Source organism: Phacochoerus africanus, chromosome 2 (assembly GCF_016906955.1).
Source record: "Phacochoerus africanus isolate WHEZ1 chromosome 2, ROS_Pafr_v1, whole genome shotgun sequence".
NCBI classification, from domain to species: domain Eukaryota; kingdom Metazoa; phylum Chordata; class Mammalia; order Artiodactyla; family Suidae; genus Phacochoerus; species Phacochoerus africanus.
In genome coordinates, this window is record NC_062545.1 from 122,889,661 (window position 1) to 122,904,668 (window position 15,008).

The following is a 15,008-nucleotide window of genomic DNA, read 5'->3' on the forward strand; positions in this document are numbered from 1 at the left end:
ACCCACTGAGCAAGGCCAGGGATCTAATCCGCATCCTCATGGATACTAGTGGGGTTCATTGCCACTGAGCCATGACAGGAATGCCTTCTCCCCACTTTTTGATTGGGTTGTTCATCTTTTTGATATTGAGTTGTATGAACTATCTATATTTTTGGATATTAGCCTTTGTCAGCTGCAAATATTTTCTCCCATTTCGTAGGTTGTCTTTTCCTTTTATCAGTGGTTTCCTTTGCTATGCAAAAGCCTTTAAGTTTAATTAGGTCCCATTAGTATATCTTTAATTTCTTCTGTCTTAGGAGACTAATTCAAGAAAATATTGCTAACCATTTATGTCTAAGCATGTTCCACCTATGTTCTCTTCTATGAGTTTTATGATTTCAAGTCTTACACATAGATACTTAGACCATTTGAGTCTATTTTTGTTCATTTCCTTTTTTTTTTTTTCCAGTCATGCCCATGACAAGTGGAAGGTCCTGGGCCAGGGATCAAACTTACGCCACAGCAGCAACCCGAGCTGCTTCAGTGACAACACCAGATCCTTAACTGTATGCCTCAAGGGAATTCCTAACTCGTTTTGTTTCATTTTGTTTTTAATTGTCTTTTTAGGGCCGCACCCATGGCATATGGAAGTTCCCAGGCTAGGGATCCAAATCAGAGCTGTAGCTGCTGGCTTACACCACAGCCACAGCAATGCAGAATCCAAACCATGTCTGCAACCTGCACCACAGCTCACGGTGGCAACACAGGATCCTTAACCCACTGAGTGAGGCCAGGGATCAAACCTTATTCCTCATGGATGGCAGTCAGATTTGTTTTCCACTGAGCCATGATGGGAACTCCATAACTCTTACTTTTTTAAATGAAACAGTAATAACAGCAGCAGTAGCAACTACTACTCTCTACAGTGTTTCATTGAACCCTCACAACTAGGTTAAATTCTATTATTACTCTCATTTTAAGGATGAAGAAACTGATCTAAAAATTTTTTCTAAGCCCATTCTGTAAGCCTACCTTCTTCTAAAAATATCTAATTCAATATGATTGATGAGAAATATCAGATGCCTGAAGAAATAATTTAAGATTTCATATTAAAAAGCATATATTACAGTACCTTTACAACTGTATTCACAAGGAGAAGCAACAGTTCATGATTTTCGTGTAGAAATAAAGAAACAGCCAAATAACCTATAAAATTTAAGAGGAAAAGTCTCATTATTGCCTGCCAAAAATTAACATTTCCTAAGAAGTTAAACAAAACAATAATACACTCCAAAATTTAAATGTCAAAGATACCAGTTACAGGTAAACATAAAAACATGTAATAAAATACAAGGTTCAAAAACTTCAGTAAAGAGGATTTCAGGTGTTCTTCATCCTAAAATCTTTTATAATTATGTATTTCACAGGAAATAAATGAAATGGAAAAGAGGCTATGTGTACTGACTTAAAGTCCTAAAAATGGCATTGGAAATATATGCCTTTTATCTACTGTGCAAATCTCTACACAATCAAAACACATTCTGTCTTGTAGCCAAATATAATTATTTAAAAACTAACAGCTACTATAGTTAATAAATAGTGAGTTACTAGCTATTTGTATATTGAATGAGCTACCTAATACCAACCCATATGACATAATTCATATATTCAGCCACAAACAATATCTTATTTTCTCAATTTGAAGATGCACTACTGAATGAAGAGAAGTTTTTGAGGAAAGAAACACTATCTACCATTAAATGTACTCATTGACTTAAGCACTTTTACTTTAGTAATATCAAAACATTAAAAAGTACATCTTAAAATTGAGGAAATACATTAATAACTATGGCAAATACCATGCACATGGAATCTAAATGCTCCATGTCATTTTCCCATTCCCTTTCACAGTGATAACATTTGTAAGACAGTTACTATGGGTCAAATACATTATAAACTTCACCTTGTTTAATCCTCACAACACCTCCCTGAAGTAGATATTATTATTATCCCCAATATAATAATGAGGCCCCAAAAGGTTAACTGCCCAAGGTCTACAGCTACTATATGGTGGGAGCCAGGACTACAACCCAGACAGTAGGAGTTCATGTTTTGAACCTCTACACTATTCAGTCTCCCCACAAAAATCTATCTTGAGACCTTATTCCCTGACTCCCATTCCCATTGTTTTTCATTCTTCTCAATTCTTCCAGACCTTTTATTAGGAATTCTAATGTTAACTATCTTTATTACTACCCAGCATCCATATTGTCAGTGTCTACAGGGGAAGATGGGAAAACTATTAGAAATTTCCTATTCTCATAACCTAGGAGTAGCAGCATGACCCACTGCAATATCGTCACTGAAGGTCAAGGAGCAGAGCTATCACTCTCACAATTATTAGACAGAAAAAAGAACAAACCAGGACTAAGAAAGAGGAAAACCCTAGAGAGCATTAAAACAGAGATTAGGTCTTATCAGATTGCTAAATACAGATTCCATCTGTTCAGCTAAGATATCACCCATATCCATGTAACTAATACCAAGATAGAAAAAGATCAACAAACTACTCCAAAGACTACCTTGAAACCTTATGAAATCTGAATTCTCTCTGCTACAAATATCCTGTTTTGACAATCAGGGAAAAGAGGGAAACTGTTGTCAAAACCAGGGATAAAGATATTCCATGACTCAAAAAATGAAAAAGGTTTCATGAAAACAAAGAATAACAGCTATGATTATAGTTATAAAGTGCATGTGATATGACTAAGAGTAAGGTATAGGATAAGAACACAGGTTTTGACTTCTAGAAACTTGGGTTCATATTATGGCTCCACCATTCAGTAGCTCCACAACCTCTGACAAGTGATTTGACCTTTCTGAGCCCCAGTTTTCTCCACAGTAAAAAGAAATACCATCTCACAAGATTAAGCACCTAACATAATGCCTGACTTAATGGGTACTGAGATTCATTTGCTCAACAATATTCAGGTGAAAAATAAGAAGGCATTATTCATCAGAGAAAGCACCAAAGCTAGCGTTAGAGATCTCAAGAGAATGGATCAGGCAATGGTACCAGAGTAAAGATATAAAAGGTTTAAATGTTATCTTAAAAGCAAAACAAAACAAAAATATTCCAGTCATAAGCACACATAAAGAATGTCTGAGGGGTTCCCTTATGGTGCAGTGGGTTAAAGACACAGAGTAATCACTGCAGCAACTTGTGTCTCTGGAGTAGCATGGGTTTAATCCCTGGCCCAGGAACTTTCACATGCTATGGGTGCAGCGGAAAAAAAAAAGGTCTGATACTCACAGACATGTCTCTCTAAGGGCAACAAAATATTTTCCTAAGGAAATCATAAATCTCAATAAAAACTACTCTGAGGTCTCCTTAGCTGCTGTAACTATGTCATTCACTGCAACATTATTTATGAGAGCAAAAATAAAAACAGCTCATATGTTCACCAAGAGAGACTTGGTTGAAAATACTATGGTATATCCATCCGCCCAATGAAAACCCTGCTACTGAGTAAAAATATGAAGACTGTCAAAACAAGGTGTAGACCAATCTCTAGAGCACATCATCTTCTGATTAAGAGAGAGTATATAGGTGTGTACACATGCATTTGCTTGTTTTTTCAAAAAGAAACAATGGAAAGATTAATTCAGAACTAATGAAAATAGTTACCCTTGGGGTAAGGGACAAACCTGGTAGAAGGGGTAGAGATGAAAGTGAGATTTCTCTGATTATACCTTTTTATTAGGTCTTAACTTTTGAACTATGTAACATATGTAATTTTTACATATTTTAAAAATATAAAATGGAAAATTTACACTGAGAATATAGCAATATATGCACAAAGAATATAGCAATATATGTACAAAGTACTGACTATCTACTAAACAGTCGATAGTCCCTGCTATTAGGAATCTTAGAATTAGTTTGGAAAAGACACGAAAAGATAAACACCATAAGACAACAAATGGTAGGAACCCCCTGAGTGAGCACAGAAGAGTTAAAGTTTGCTTTGGAATACAGAAAGAGAGACAGGATGCCAGAGGACACTCTACTTGGAGGGAATAATACAATGAAGATAGACAAGTATTTTGGGGGGAGTGAGGTTTAACAGGTGGAATATTGTGTGCATACAGTCTCGGAATCTTTACCAAGACATCTCCCACCCCCTCCCCATCAACTGACAGCAGAGGTCAAAATAACTTGAGACTGGTCCCTGACAACATGACACTATCAATCTCTCTGAATAAAGAACATGCTCTACTTCTATATTATTCTAAGGTGTGTCTTTCTTAAATTTCTGATAGAAAGCTGAACCCATATAAATACAAGATTTAAGTCCTTGAAAGGATTTTTCCTAATAGCCTTGAAAGTTAATTATAGAGACAAAATTTTTTTTAAAAAGATACCTTAAACCCTCATAGTTGACATCTGTGAAAACTAAGAGCAGGATATCCAAAATTGTCAACTTCAGTTTATTCTATAAAAACCCATTTCTGATCATTAATCTAAGCAGTTGGACTTTTTAAAATCAGCTTTACAGAGGTATAATTTACATACAAGAAAATTTACCTTTTTAAGTGCATAGTGCAATGAGTTTTGACAAATACATAAAGTAATCTAAACACCATTACAAGAACAGGCAACTTTTTTTTTTTAAGCTGCCCTGAAGTACATGGAGTTTCCAGGCCAGGGATCACATCCAAGCCACAGCTGCGACAATGCCAGATCCTTAACCCACTGTGCTAGGCCGGGGATCAAACCTGTGTCCCAGTGCTCCCAAGACACTGCCCATCCAGATGCGCCACAGTGGGAACTCCAATTACAGGCAACTCTTAATCATCTCTATAACTCCAAAATGCTATGAATCAGGAAGACATTTCATTTTTAGGCTATGAGGGTTGTTTCTTTCTTTTTTTTTTTTTTTGTCTTTTTGCCTTTTCTAGGGCCGCTCCCACGGCATATGGAGGTTCCCAGGCTAGGGGTCTAATTGGAGCTATAGCCACTGACTACGCCAGAGCAACAGCAACTCGGGATCCGAGCTGCGTCTGTGACCTACACCACAGCTCACGGCAACGCTGGATCCTTAACCCACTGAGCGGGGCCAGGGATAGAACCCACAACTTCATGGTTCCTAGTCAGATTCGTTAACCACTGCGCCATGACGAGAACTCCAAGGCTATGAGTTTTTAAGTGTAAGCTTTGGAAATCAAAAGGCATTGTTTTGAAAACGTACTATGTATCTGCCATCATTAACTTTATATAACAGCCAGAACTTTAAGGACAACATTAAGTGCAACAGTCTTAAACACATACATACCTACTCTTTTTTCTAAAAGATTTCCTTGCTGTGCCAACTTGATTGCATGTATATAGCCAAAGGAAGCATCATACCCAAGCATTTCACAATATATAAGTCTCACCATACATTCCTTCATCATTTTCTGAAAAACAAAATATACAGTAATTGTATCAATAATTAAATGCTTCGATTTTTATATTATGTTGTAATGATTTAACAGAGGAATTCTTTAATCCTGCCACAGAAGAGATAACATATACCACAAATTAATCACCCAAAGTCAGACTTTATAACTAAAAGTTTCTCTCAAATTTAACTATCAACAGTATTCATTTTAACAAAATCATTGCATTATTTTTGTTAGTGGCAACAACATAAAATAAATCAGCTGAAGCTATTACTAATTTTAGGTGCCCCTCCTATAAAATTTGGTTATAATGTGAGACACATGATCCTCAGACAAAATTTCACTTGTGGTTTTCTAACGTGGCTTCTAGAATGCAGGACATCACTTGAATGCATTTTGTCAAATGAAAACATCCATAAAACACCCACAAGTTGGTAATAATTTCTATAGCAAAAATACTTTTCTCATTTACAGAGCAAACTGGGAGTTCCATTTGTGGTGCAGTGGAAACGAATTTGACTAGTATCCATGAAGATGAAGGTTTGACCCCTGGGCTCACTCAGTGGGTCAGGAATCTGGCATTGCTATGATGTAGATCACAGATGCAGCTCCAATCCCGCATGGCTACATGGCTGTGGCATAGGCCAGCAGCTGTAACTCTGATTTGACCCCTATCTTGGGAATTTCCATGTATCATTGCTACAGCCCTAAAAAGCAAAAAAAATTAAAAGGCCAAATTGCACCTGGAGTTTCTTCAGAATTATTATGCTGTATGAGACATGCGATTGCTTTATAATAGGCATTACTTTTTCAACAACTCTCACAATTACTATGATTTTATTAATGGTATAGTCATTCCAGTATTTAACTTAACTGGGTCTTTCAATACTTACAACACAAGCTAATAACTTGTTTTAGGAGATTCTATAAATTCATGTTATTAGTATGAGAGTAGCTGCATTCTCAGTATTTATAGCAAATTTTAATCAAAACAAAAAAATGTGTTTCAAAATAAGCAAAGCTCAGACTATTTTTTAATTGGGGTTAATATGACACAGAGTTACTAAATCACAAAACACTTAAGAAACAGTAAAATTTTTAAGAATAATATTTAATATCTCATATATACTATAGACAGACACATCGTGTGTGTCTGTGTGTCTGTGTGTATGTGTGTGTGCGTAAATATAAAAAGTTTAAAACTGGAGTTCCCATCCTGACTCAGCAGTAATGAACCCGACTAGTATCCATGAGGACGTGGGTTCGATCCCCGGCCTCGCTCAGTGGTTTAAGGATCCTACGTTGCCATGAGCTGTGGTGTAGATCACAGACATGGCTTGGATCTGGCGTTGCTGTAGCTGTGGTATAGGCCAGCAGCTGTAGCTCTGATTGGACCCCTAGCCTGGGAACTTCCTTATGACACAGGTGACAAAAAAAAAAAAGTTTAAAACCCATAGGAAAATCTTAAGGGAATAAGATTTAATTCAGGTGACTTGCATTTGTAACAAAATTTAATTCATTAGCACACTAATTAAATCACTAAAGAGAGTTCCTTTGTGGCACAGCAGGTTAAGGATTCGGTACTGTTACTGCTATGGCTCAGGCTGCTTCAGAGGCACAGGTTCAATATCTGGCCTGGGAACTCCCACATGCCACAGGCAAGGCCAAAAAAAAAAAACCCTACTAAATACTGGAGTTCCCACTGTGGCACAATGGATTAAGAATCCAACTGTAGTAGCTCAGGTCGCTGCAGAGACATAGGTCAGATCCCCGGCTAGGCACAGTGGGTTAAAGGATTCGGCATTGCCACAGCTCTGGCACAGGTCAAAGCTGCAGCTCAAATTCAGTCCCTGGCCCAGGAACTTCCATATGCCATGGGTGTGGCCATAAAAAAACAAAACAAAAAAACAGTAAAATTAGCACAGGAGTCCTAGGAGTATTGCTACATTTATGTAACTATCATCATGTTGGCACTGAATTGACATCAGTAAAGCAAGTCTTGCTCTGGTACAGCCAGTCAGTAACAAAAGGCTAAAGTTAATGTATGACTTGTTACCATCATAACTGATTTTGACTGTGATAAGTTAGATTTCAGCAACTGATCAAATAATGCCACTACTGAGTCCATAGCTGACCAAATTTCAAATTCAAAATGTGCTGGCACTGACTATGCAAACTCACCAGAGTTGTAGTAGGAGCAGAAACCATTGCTTTCAGGTTATTCAGTTCCTGCTGGATTAACTTCTCTTCCTCCTGAAAAAGGTAAAATATTTAAATGCATGAATAACTGTCGTTTTAAACTGTAACAGTATTTTTCATGGGAAAATAAAACATGATATTTTCCCATAAAAAAAGAAAAATTATTTTTAAGGAGAGTTATAAAAATTATGTGCTTAAGATTTGCCTAAAGGCATTTCTCCAACCTTCAGAATCATTCCTGGAAAGAAAAAATATTTCCAGGCTAACCCACCATTCTTCTTTTCTTCACTCAGTTACTGTTCCCCTAAGGATGATTTAACAACAACGAAAAAAGGTTTCCAAAAAAAATTAACAACGGAGAGAAAGTAGAAAAGAAATTCTTCATGAAGTGGCCCAGGAAAAAGGTTCTCACACCTCCTTCTTCAGGGAAAAGAGAAAAAGGGTAAGATGACAGAAACAGAAACTTATCTTTTTCCATTAACCTGTATTTTTCTTCCCTTTTTCTTCTTATTCTTCACATACTTTCCCTCACTTCCCATCTCTCACACATACAGTAAATATATCTATATGGTCACCTCTCCTGTCTGCATTAACTATTGGCCACAACTGTGGCCAATATAAATCTATCTTTAACTTTCACATCGGATTGGCAGATGCCCATTAGGTGACTAACCAAGATCACCAGTGAAGTACTGCCACACTTAGATACTTTATGTACAGTTTTAAGCTGCAATTTAAAACCAAAAATAGCAGTTCCCATAGTGGCGCAGCAGAAACAAATCTGACTAGTATCCATGAGAATGTGGGTTAGATCCCTGGCCTTGCTCAGTGGATGGGGAATCCAGTGTTGCCATGAGCTGTGGTGTAGGTCACAGAGGCATAGCAGTTTGCTATGGCTGTGGCCGTGGCCAGCAGCTACAGCTCTGATTCAACCCCTAGCCTGGGCATTTCCATATGCTGCAGGTGCAGCCCTAAAAATCAAAATAAATAAAGAAAAACAAAAATAACTTATCTCATTCGCTATCTCATAAAAATTAGCAAAGAACAAAATGTCAAGACAATATTGAGAGTTCCCTAGTGGCCTAGTGGTTAAGGATATAGTGTTGTCACTGCTGTGGCACAGGTTCGATCCTTGGCCTGGGAACTTCCACATGCTATGGGTGCAGCCAAAAAAAAAAAAAAAAAAGACCCCAAAGACAATTTTAAGTTTACAAATGTTTTTTGACAGTGAAGCAGACCCTCTCTAGTACAGTATCATCTAACTTCAGTTTAAAAAGGACATTTTAAAGCCTTAGAGCACTTTGAAGGAAAACCTTCTTTCCCTCTTTGTCTTTTCTTCTCTCCTGACACTTATATTTCATTGTATATTGCTTATACTTGTCTATCTGGAAATGAATGACCAATTCTTTGGGAAAAGGAAACATTTTTTACACTATTTTCTCAGGTTCTAACACATAGCCTCTTCCATAAATATCTTTTGAAGAAACTGGCATATCACATGATCTTTTAAGATACAAAATCCTTGAAGCTCTGAATCAGTATCTTACACAACCGGTGCAACTATCAAAAGTCTGTGGGAACTTAATTACTTCCATTACAACCGCTCGTTTTCCATCTAAGCAGAGACTTACTCAGCAAATACTACACTTGAGGAGAATTATGCTTTTTATTTGCCCGACTCGTTGGTCTAACCTAAGAACTACAAGTTCCCCGAATATATTAAACAGCAGGCTCTCACAGAACGGTCTGTTTTAGCGTATGACACGTAGCAGTTTGAAAGACCTGTAAGAGAAAAAGAACCTGAGTAGGAAAGAAACTTTATAGAAGAAAAATGCTGACACTTCCATGGCACCTGGTATTTTTCACACGGTTGATGTCTCATCTAATCCTCGAAACAATCTATGAAATAGGTATTTCTACTTTTCCGCTTCAACGCTCAAGAAACATTTAGAGACTCAAAGATTACAGATTTGCTCCAGATAAAAAGTGTCAGGGCCAACCCTGGAAACCCAGCATCCCAGCTGTCAGTCCGGGCAGGAAAATGACAGACAGACGCTCCTTGAGCCCCGTCTGAGGCCGTTCCTGGAGATTCGCCACCAGACTCGGGCCTTCCAGCGCGGGGGCCTCCTCCGGTCGCTCCTGACCTCCCGGCCCCGAGGGCACCTACGTGCTTAGAGGTGAGCGCGGTGATGCCACGGACCAGGTTGCCCAGCCGGGAGGAGAATGACGCCTTGGCGGCCGCGGTCCCACCAACCGACTGGTTCTGCAAGAAGAGTCCCGGCAGCGCCGTCAGCGTCTTCTCCACAATGTCGCTCATCGCCGCCGCCCGTTCTCCAGTTGCCGCCCGGCCTCATGCCCAGCCCCGGCCCTGCCGCCCGCCCGGCCTCCGTAGGCACTTCCTGTTTGTTTGAAGAAAAAAGCTTTATTCGCGTCCCGAACGGACAAGCACAGTGTCGTTCTCGAGAGACGCCGCCGGGGGGCGCGGGAGTCCGCGACGGAGAGGCCGCCCGTCGCGCCTGCGCAGACGTTGTCCTTCTGTGGAGAAATACGAGACTCTCCGGGTTTCGCTGGCAACCTCAGCGTCCCGTGTCTCATGGGGCCTCCTGAGGTAGCAGCTTCGGGCGGTCCCTCTTCTACTTAGTCTGCCAAAGTCTCGCTTTTCCTTTAGCAGCTTCCGCGCTGCCCGAGAGCTCACCGGGAGATGGACCTTCCTGGCCCTCTTTCGGTCCCTCACTGCGAGACCACCAGGCAGTCCGCCCACCTCCCTCTACCACACTTCCAGGGGCTGAGTGGACACGGGGACCCGGCGCCACGCGCAGCCCCTGGCCCTGGCGGTGCTGGGGACCCTGGTGGTGTTGAATGACAGCTCGACTGTCTTGGGGATTCATCCTGTCGGGTTCAGCGCTCGCCGTGCAGGGGCACTCTTGACCACTGTCCCGTCCCATCCGTGCATCTTCTCGTGGGATTTGGGGAGGCAGCGGAAAAAGGGAAGTGGTCGGGTGGCCACCCTTCACCCCCGGCCTGGTCCTGCTCGGTAGGTCGCAGCTTGAAGGTCACTCTCCCGACCTCACAGACAAGGATGGGTCTCCTGGTCGTATCCCCTCGCAATGCTCAGTTCTTTCCCATTTTAGAACTGAACACAGTTGCCACTACATAAAGATTTAGCTCCCTAAACAGGATATCTTACTGCTGTTATTCCAGCTTCTATTTGAACGGAATCTAGGACAGTGGTTTTGAGAATGTGGTTTGATGATTTCTGAGAGTCTATGGGTCCCTAACAGAGGATCCAAAAAGCCAAAACTATATTCATAATACTACCTAAACGTTACTTACAGTTTTCATTGTCATCCTTCTAAAGTGTACAGAGTTTTCAAGAGGATAGATGACTTACAACAGCTCTGTTGGCTGATGAAGTGTGAGCTTGAGCCCCACTCCTGCGTGTTATAGACCCTACTAAGGTTTATGGTATAGCAAGTGCGTTTTCAGAGATTAACTCAGTCTGTCCTCAGTGCCTCTAGTGTGTTCTTACAGGCTATCTTCATGATTAAATAAAATCCATATTTTGAGGCAAGACAAATTTAAACATAAAAATTTTCTCTGGGAATTCTTGTTGTGGCTCAGCTTTTATACAACTAGTATACATGAGGATATGGGTTTGATCCCTGGCCTCACTCAGTGGTGATTTGAAACAATTGGTCAAATATATAGTCTTTTATAAGATAATGATTGTAATAGTGTAACTCTAGGTATGGGAAGAAGCAACAAAAGGGTACCATTTCCTGTGTCATAACAGACTAGTATGACAGGCAATCCAGAGGCTTTTGGCTGCTGTTAACCAGGGCCAGTCCATCCACAAAATAATTGTCTGACCTGGGAATGGATATTCCCAGCACCATGAGACAAACTGGTCACAAAATGACTCCCAAACCTTGGTTAAAATTAGGAACAAAGAGAAGGGATTGTGAAATAAAGAATGTTGCCCACCACTCACTTCTACAAAAATTAAATCATTAGCCGCTATAATTGCTGACCTGTATTACACCCTGAAAGGAACTCAAAGCAAAGATCAGGATGAGGCATTTTTGCTCTGGAAAACTGACAGAACTGGCCTTCAGATAGTTATATATTTTCAGGAGGAAATTTTATGAACTCAGTTTATTTCATCTTCTTCACTTAGAAAAACACTAAAACCATTTACTAATATATCTGTTCCTTGCAAATGAACAGATGAGTGCTTGGTTGCACATACCCCTTCACCAAAGTCTCATGTGTACTGGCCTCCCTCTTTACCTCTTTGGAACAGTTTCCAGAGCTCTATGACAGACTGTCTTCTAGGTTTTAATCCTCAGGTTGGCTGGAAAAAAATTCTCCATTTCTCTCTAAGCAAGAATTTTGTTGACATTCATTTATGCTAAATCAGTCCTCATTAATCATCCAATAAATGATATTTTTGAAATCCTTGACTTTTGTCCATGCAGAAACACAAGAAGAAAGTTCATTTTGTTTACTTGTTTTGCAAGAATACTTTCTAATTTTTTTTTCTTTTTGGTCCATCCCATGGCATATGGAGTTCCTGGGCCAGGGATCAGATCCAAGCCAATAGTTGCAACCTCTGCTGCAGCTGTGGCAACACCAAATCCTTTAACCCACTGTGCCCAGCTGGGGATTGAACATATGTCCTGGTACTGCAGAGATGCCACCGATCCCACTGCACCTCAGCAGGGACTCCTAATTTATTGAAAACTTTCTAAATAGTTAAATTTCACCTGAAACTGTTATTCTTTTAGAGTTAATATTTTATCCTAAAATAAAATTTTGCTTACAGTGTTTTTTTAATTTTAGATTCTTTCATTGGCTCGCAAAAGGGAGATCAGAAGACTTGCTCTCTCAATCTCCCACATCTAGAGATGCTGAAAAAGATAACATTAACATCAAAACAAAGGATTCTGACTCAGGTAAAGGGAATAATCTAGATGAAGCTGTAAATAAGAAAGGAAAGTATGACAAAAGCGTCTTTCTTTTCCTTGACTTTAGAAATGATGATTTACCTTGTTTTGTCTTATTCAACAGAACATTTTCAAATACTATTATGGTACAACTTTTCAAACTAGAAATGAAAAACCTCCTGAAGTACCTTACAGATTCAGTTACTATATTGCACTGACTGGAGAAGGGCATCTGATAACTGAGAGACTAGGAAAGGCTGTATATTACTGAGTGAGTGACTGCTAGATGAAAACTTAAATCGTGGCAGTGCTGTTTTCCAAAAATGCAGTAGCTCACCTAATTAGAAATTTGATTGCAAACGTAAAGACTGAGTTAACATTCTATCTGCAGAATTGCACTGCCTTTAAGATGGATAAAAATTATATATATATGGAGTTCCCATCATGGTGCAGCAGAAACAAATCCGACTAGGAACAATGAGGTTGCAAGTTTGATCCCTGGCCTCACTCAGTGGGTTAAGGATCCGGTGTTGCCGTGAGCTGTGGTGTAGGTCAGTGGTGTGGGCCAGTGACTACAGCTTTGACTTGACCCCTAGCCTGGGAACTTCCATATGCCATGGGTGCAGCCCTAAAAAGACAAAAAAAAATTATATATGTAAGTATACATGTAGCTAGACTTGTTGCTTTGCTTGTGTCTATCAGGTGTCAGCACCAATGAATACTTGAAGATCATTTATATAAATTCTTGTCAATAAATTGAAGAGATGTGAAATAAAGCATTATACAATTTTTTAAAAATCTCATAGACTGTGTTGATATTTTCACTAATGTATAAAAGCAATATTGAGCAAAACAGTTGCCACCTTGGCACAAATCAAGGCAGGGGCTCCCAACTGTACTCTTTACCACCAAATCCTCACATTAAAAAGCAAACAATTTAAAAAAACATAAGTTTCACAAAAGAATATATTTAATCAAGCAGTAAGAATTTTTAATTTTATTAAATCTCAACCCTTGAGAATATTTATTTTAAATATTGTGTGTGACAAAATGGGAAGTACAGATAAAGCAGTTCTGATGCACAACCAATGTTTCTTAATGAAAAGCACAGGTGCTGTTTGACTTGAGAGCTGAGCCAGATTTTTCTTCATGTAATACAATTTTAATTGAAATAACAATTAACAGTGTTGTTTGTGAAAATGAACAGTGAGCCTGTCACTTTGAAGGAAAAAAATGAGAATATTCATTACTGCTGATAAATGTCAGGCTGTCAAGTGAAAATTAGAATTTTGGAAAATATGTATCTGCCACCAGGAGTTTGATAATTTCCCAATATATAAGAACTGTTCTTACTAGATCAGTGGTGATATTAATGAATGTCCTTTTTTGATATTGCATAATTAAATTTGTCAACTTTTGGAAGATTTTTATAATTCAATGAAGCAATATTTCCCAAATGATCAATGCATGATGTTATAAAATTATGCATAAACTGAAGATCTCTAAAATGCATATAACATTACAAAAAGTTCACCAATACATATGTAACCCAATGATTTTAATGTAACCCAATACAAAAAGTTCACTGATATATTTTCAAATCCCACATTCCAACAAAGCTTTACGGAACTATTGCTTGTTGAGTTTGAGTATTGAATCTAAAAAGAATATCCACAATTACTTGAAAAGACTATTAGGAGTTTCCATCATGGCTCGGTGGTAACAAACCCAACTAGTATCTGTGAGGATGCAGGTTCAGTATCTGGCCTTTTTCAGTGGATTAAGGATCTGGCATTGCCATGAGCTGTGGTGTAGGAAGCAAATGCAGCTCAGATCCCATGTGGCTGTGGCGTAGGCTGACAGCTGTAGCTCCGATTTGACCCCTAGCCTGGGAACTTCTTCCATATGCCATGGGTGCAACCCTAAAAAGCAAAAAAAGAAAAAAGAAAAGGATATTAAAATATTCTCTTTTTTCCTAAACTGCATATCTGTATGAGACCAGGATTTGTTCATAAACTTCAGACAACCTACCAACATGCGGTAGGATGATAATGTCTTCTGTTGTTTTGAGCCACCAAGGTAATTTGTTACAGCAGCCCCAGGAAATAACTACAAACCCCAAAGCAATAGCTTAAATCCAGAAGCAGGCATGAGAATTCAGCTCTCTTATATTAAGCCTGATGGAAAGAGATTTGCAAATTTGTAAAATAATGCCACTCCTCCCACTATTTTTTTTGTTTTGATATATAGCTGTTTTTTATTATTTTATTTAATGTTGTTAACATGAGATGGGTTTACTGTTGCTGTTTTAAAATCAATTAATAGGTAAAATTTTTCTCAGTTTTACTTTCTAACTCATTAAAGATATACAGATGGCCAACAAGCACATGAAAAAATGCTCAACATCACTGATTATTAGAGAAATGCAAATCAAAACTA

The 15,008-nt window shown here is 38.9% G+C and overlaps 1 protein-coding gene across 4 annotated transcripts in view; it reads right to left on the reverse strand.

Annotated features, from left to right (window-relative positions):
- Positions 1-10,028, reverse strand: part of AP4E1 (adaptor related protein complex 4 subunit epsilon 1) — a 64,727-nt gene extending 54,699 nt beyond the window's left edge. For 3 of the 4 annotated variants that reach the window (XM_047766355.1, XM_047766357.1, XM_047766356.1), the window contains exons 1-4: positions 9,791-10,004; positions 7,606-7,677; positions 5,316-5,439; positions 1,112-1,185 (exon numbers count right to left, since the gene is read on the reverse strand). In XM_047766355.1, the coding sequence (XP_047622311.1) occupies positions 1,112-1,185; positions 5,316-5,439; positions 7,606-7,677; positions 9,791-9,940 (420 nt within the window). In that variant the 5' untranslated portion in view covers positions 9,941-10,004. Of the gene's footprint in view, positions 1-1,111; positions 1,186-5,315; positions 5,440-7,605; positions 7,678-9,790 lie in introns of all 4 variants that reach the window. The other variant, XM_047766354.1, reaches the window with a different exon arrangement.
- Positions 10,029-15,008: the final 4,980 nt, after the last annotated feature.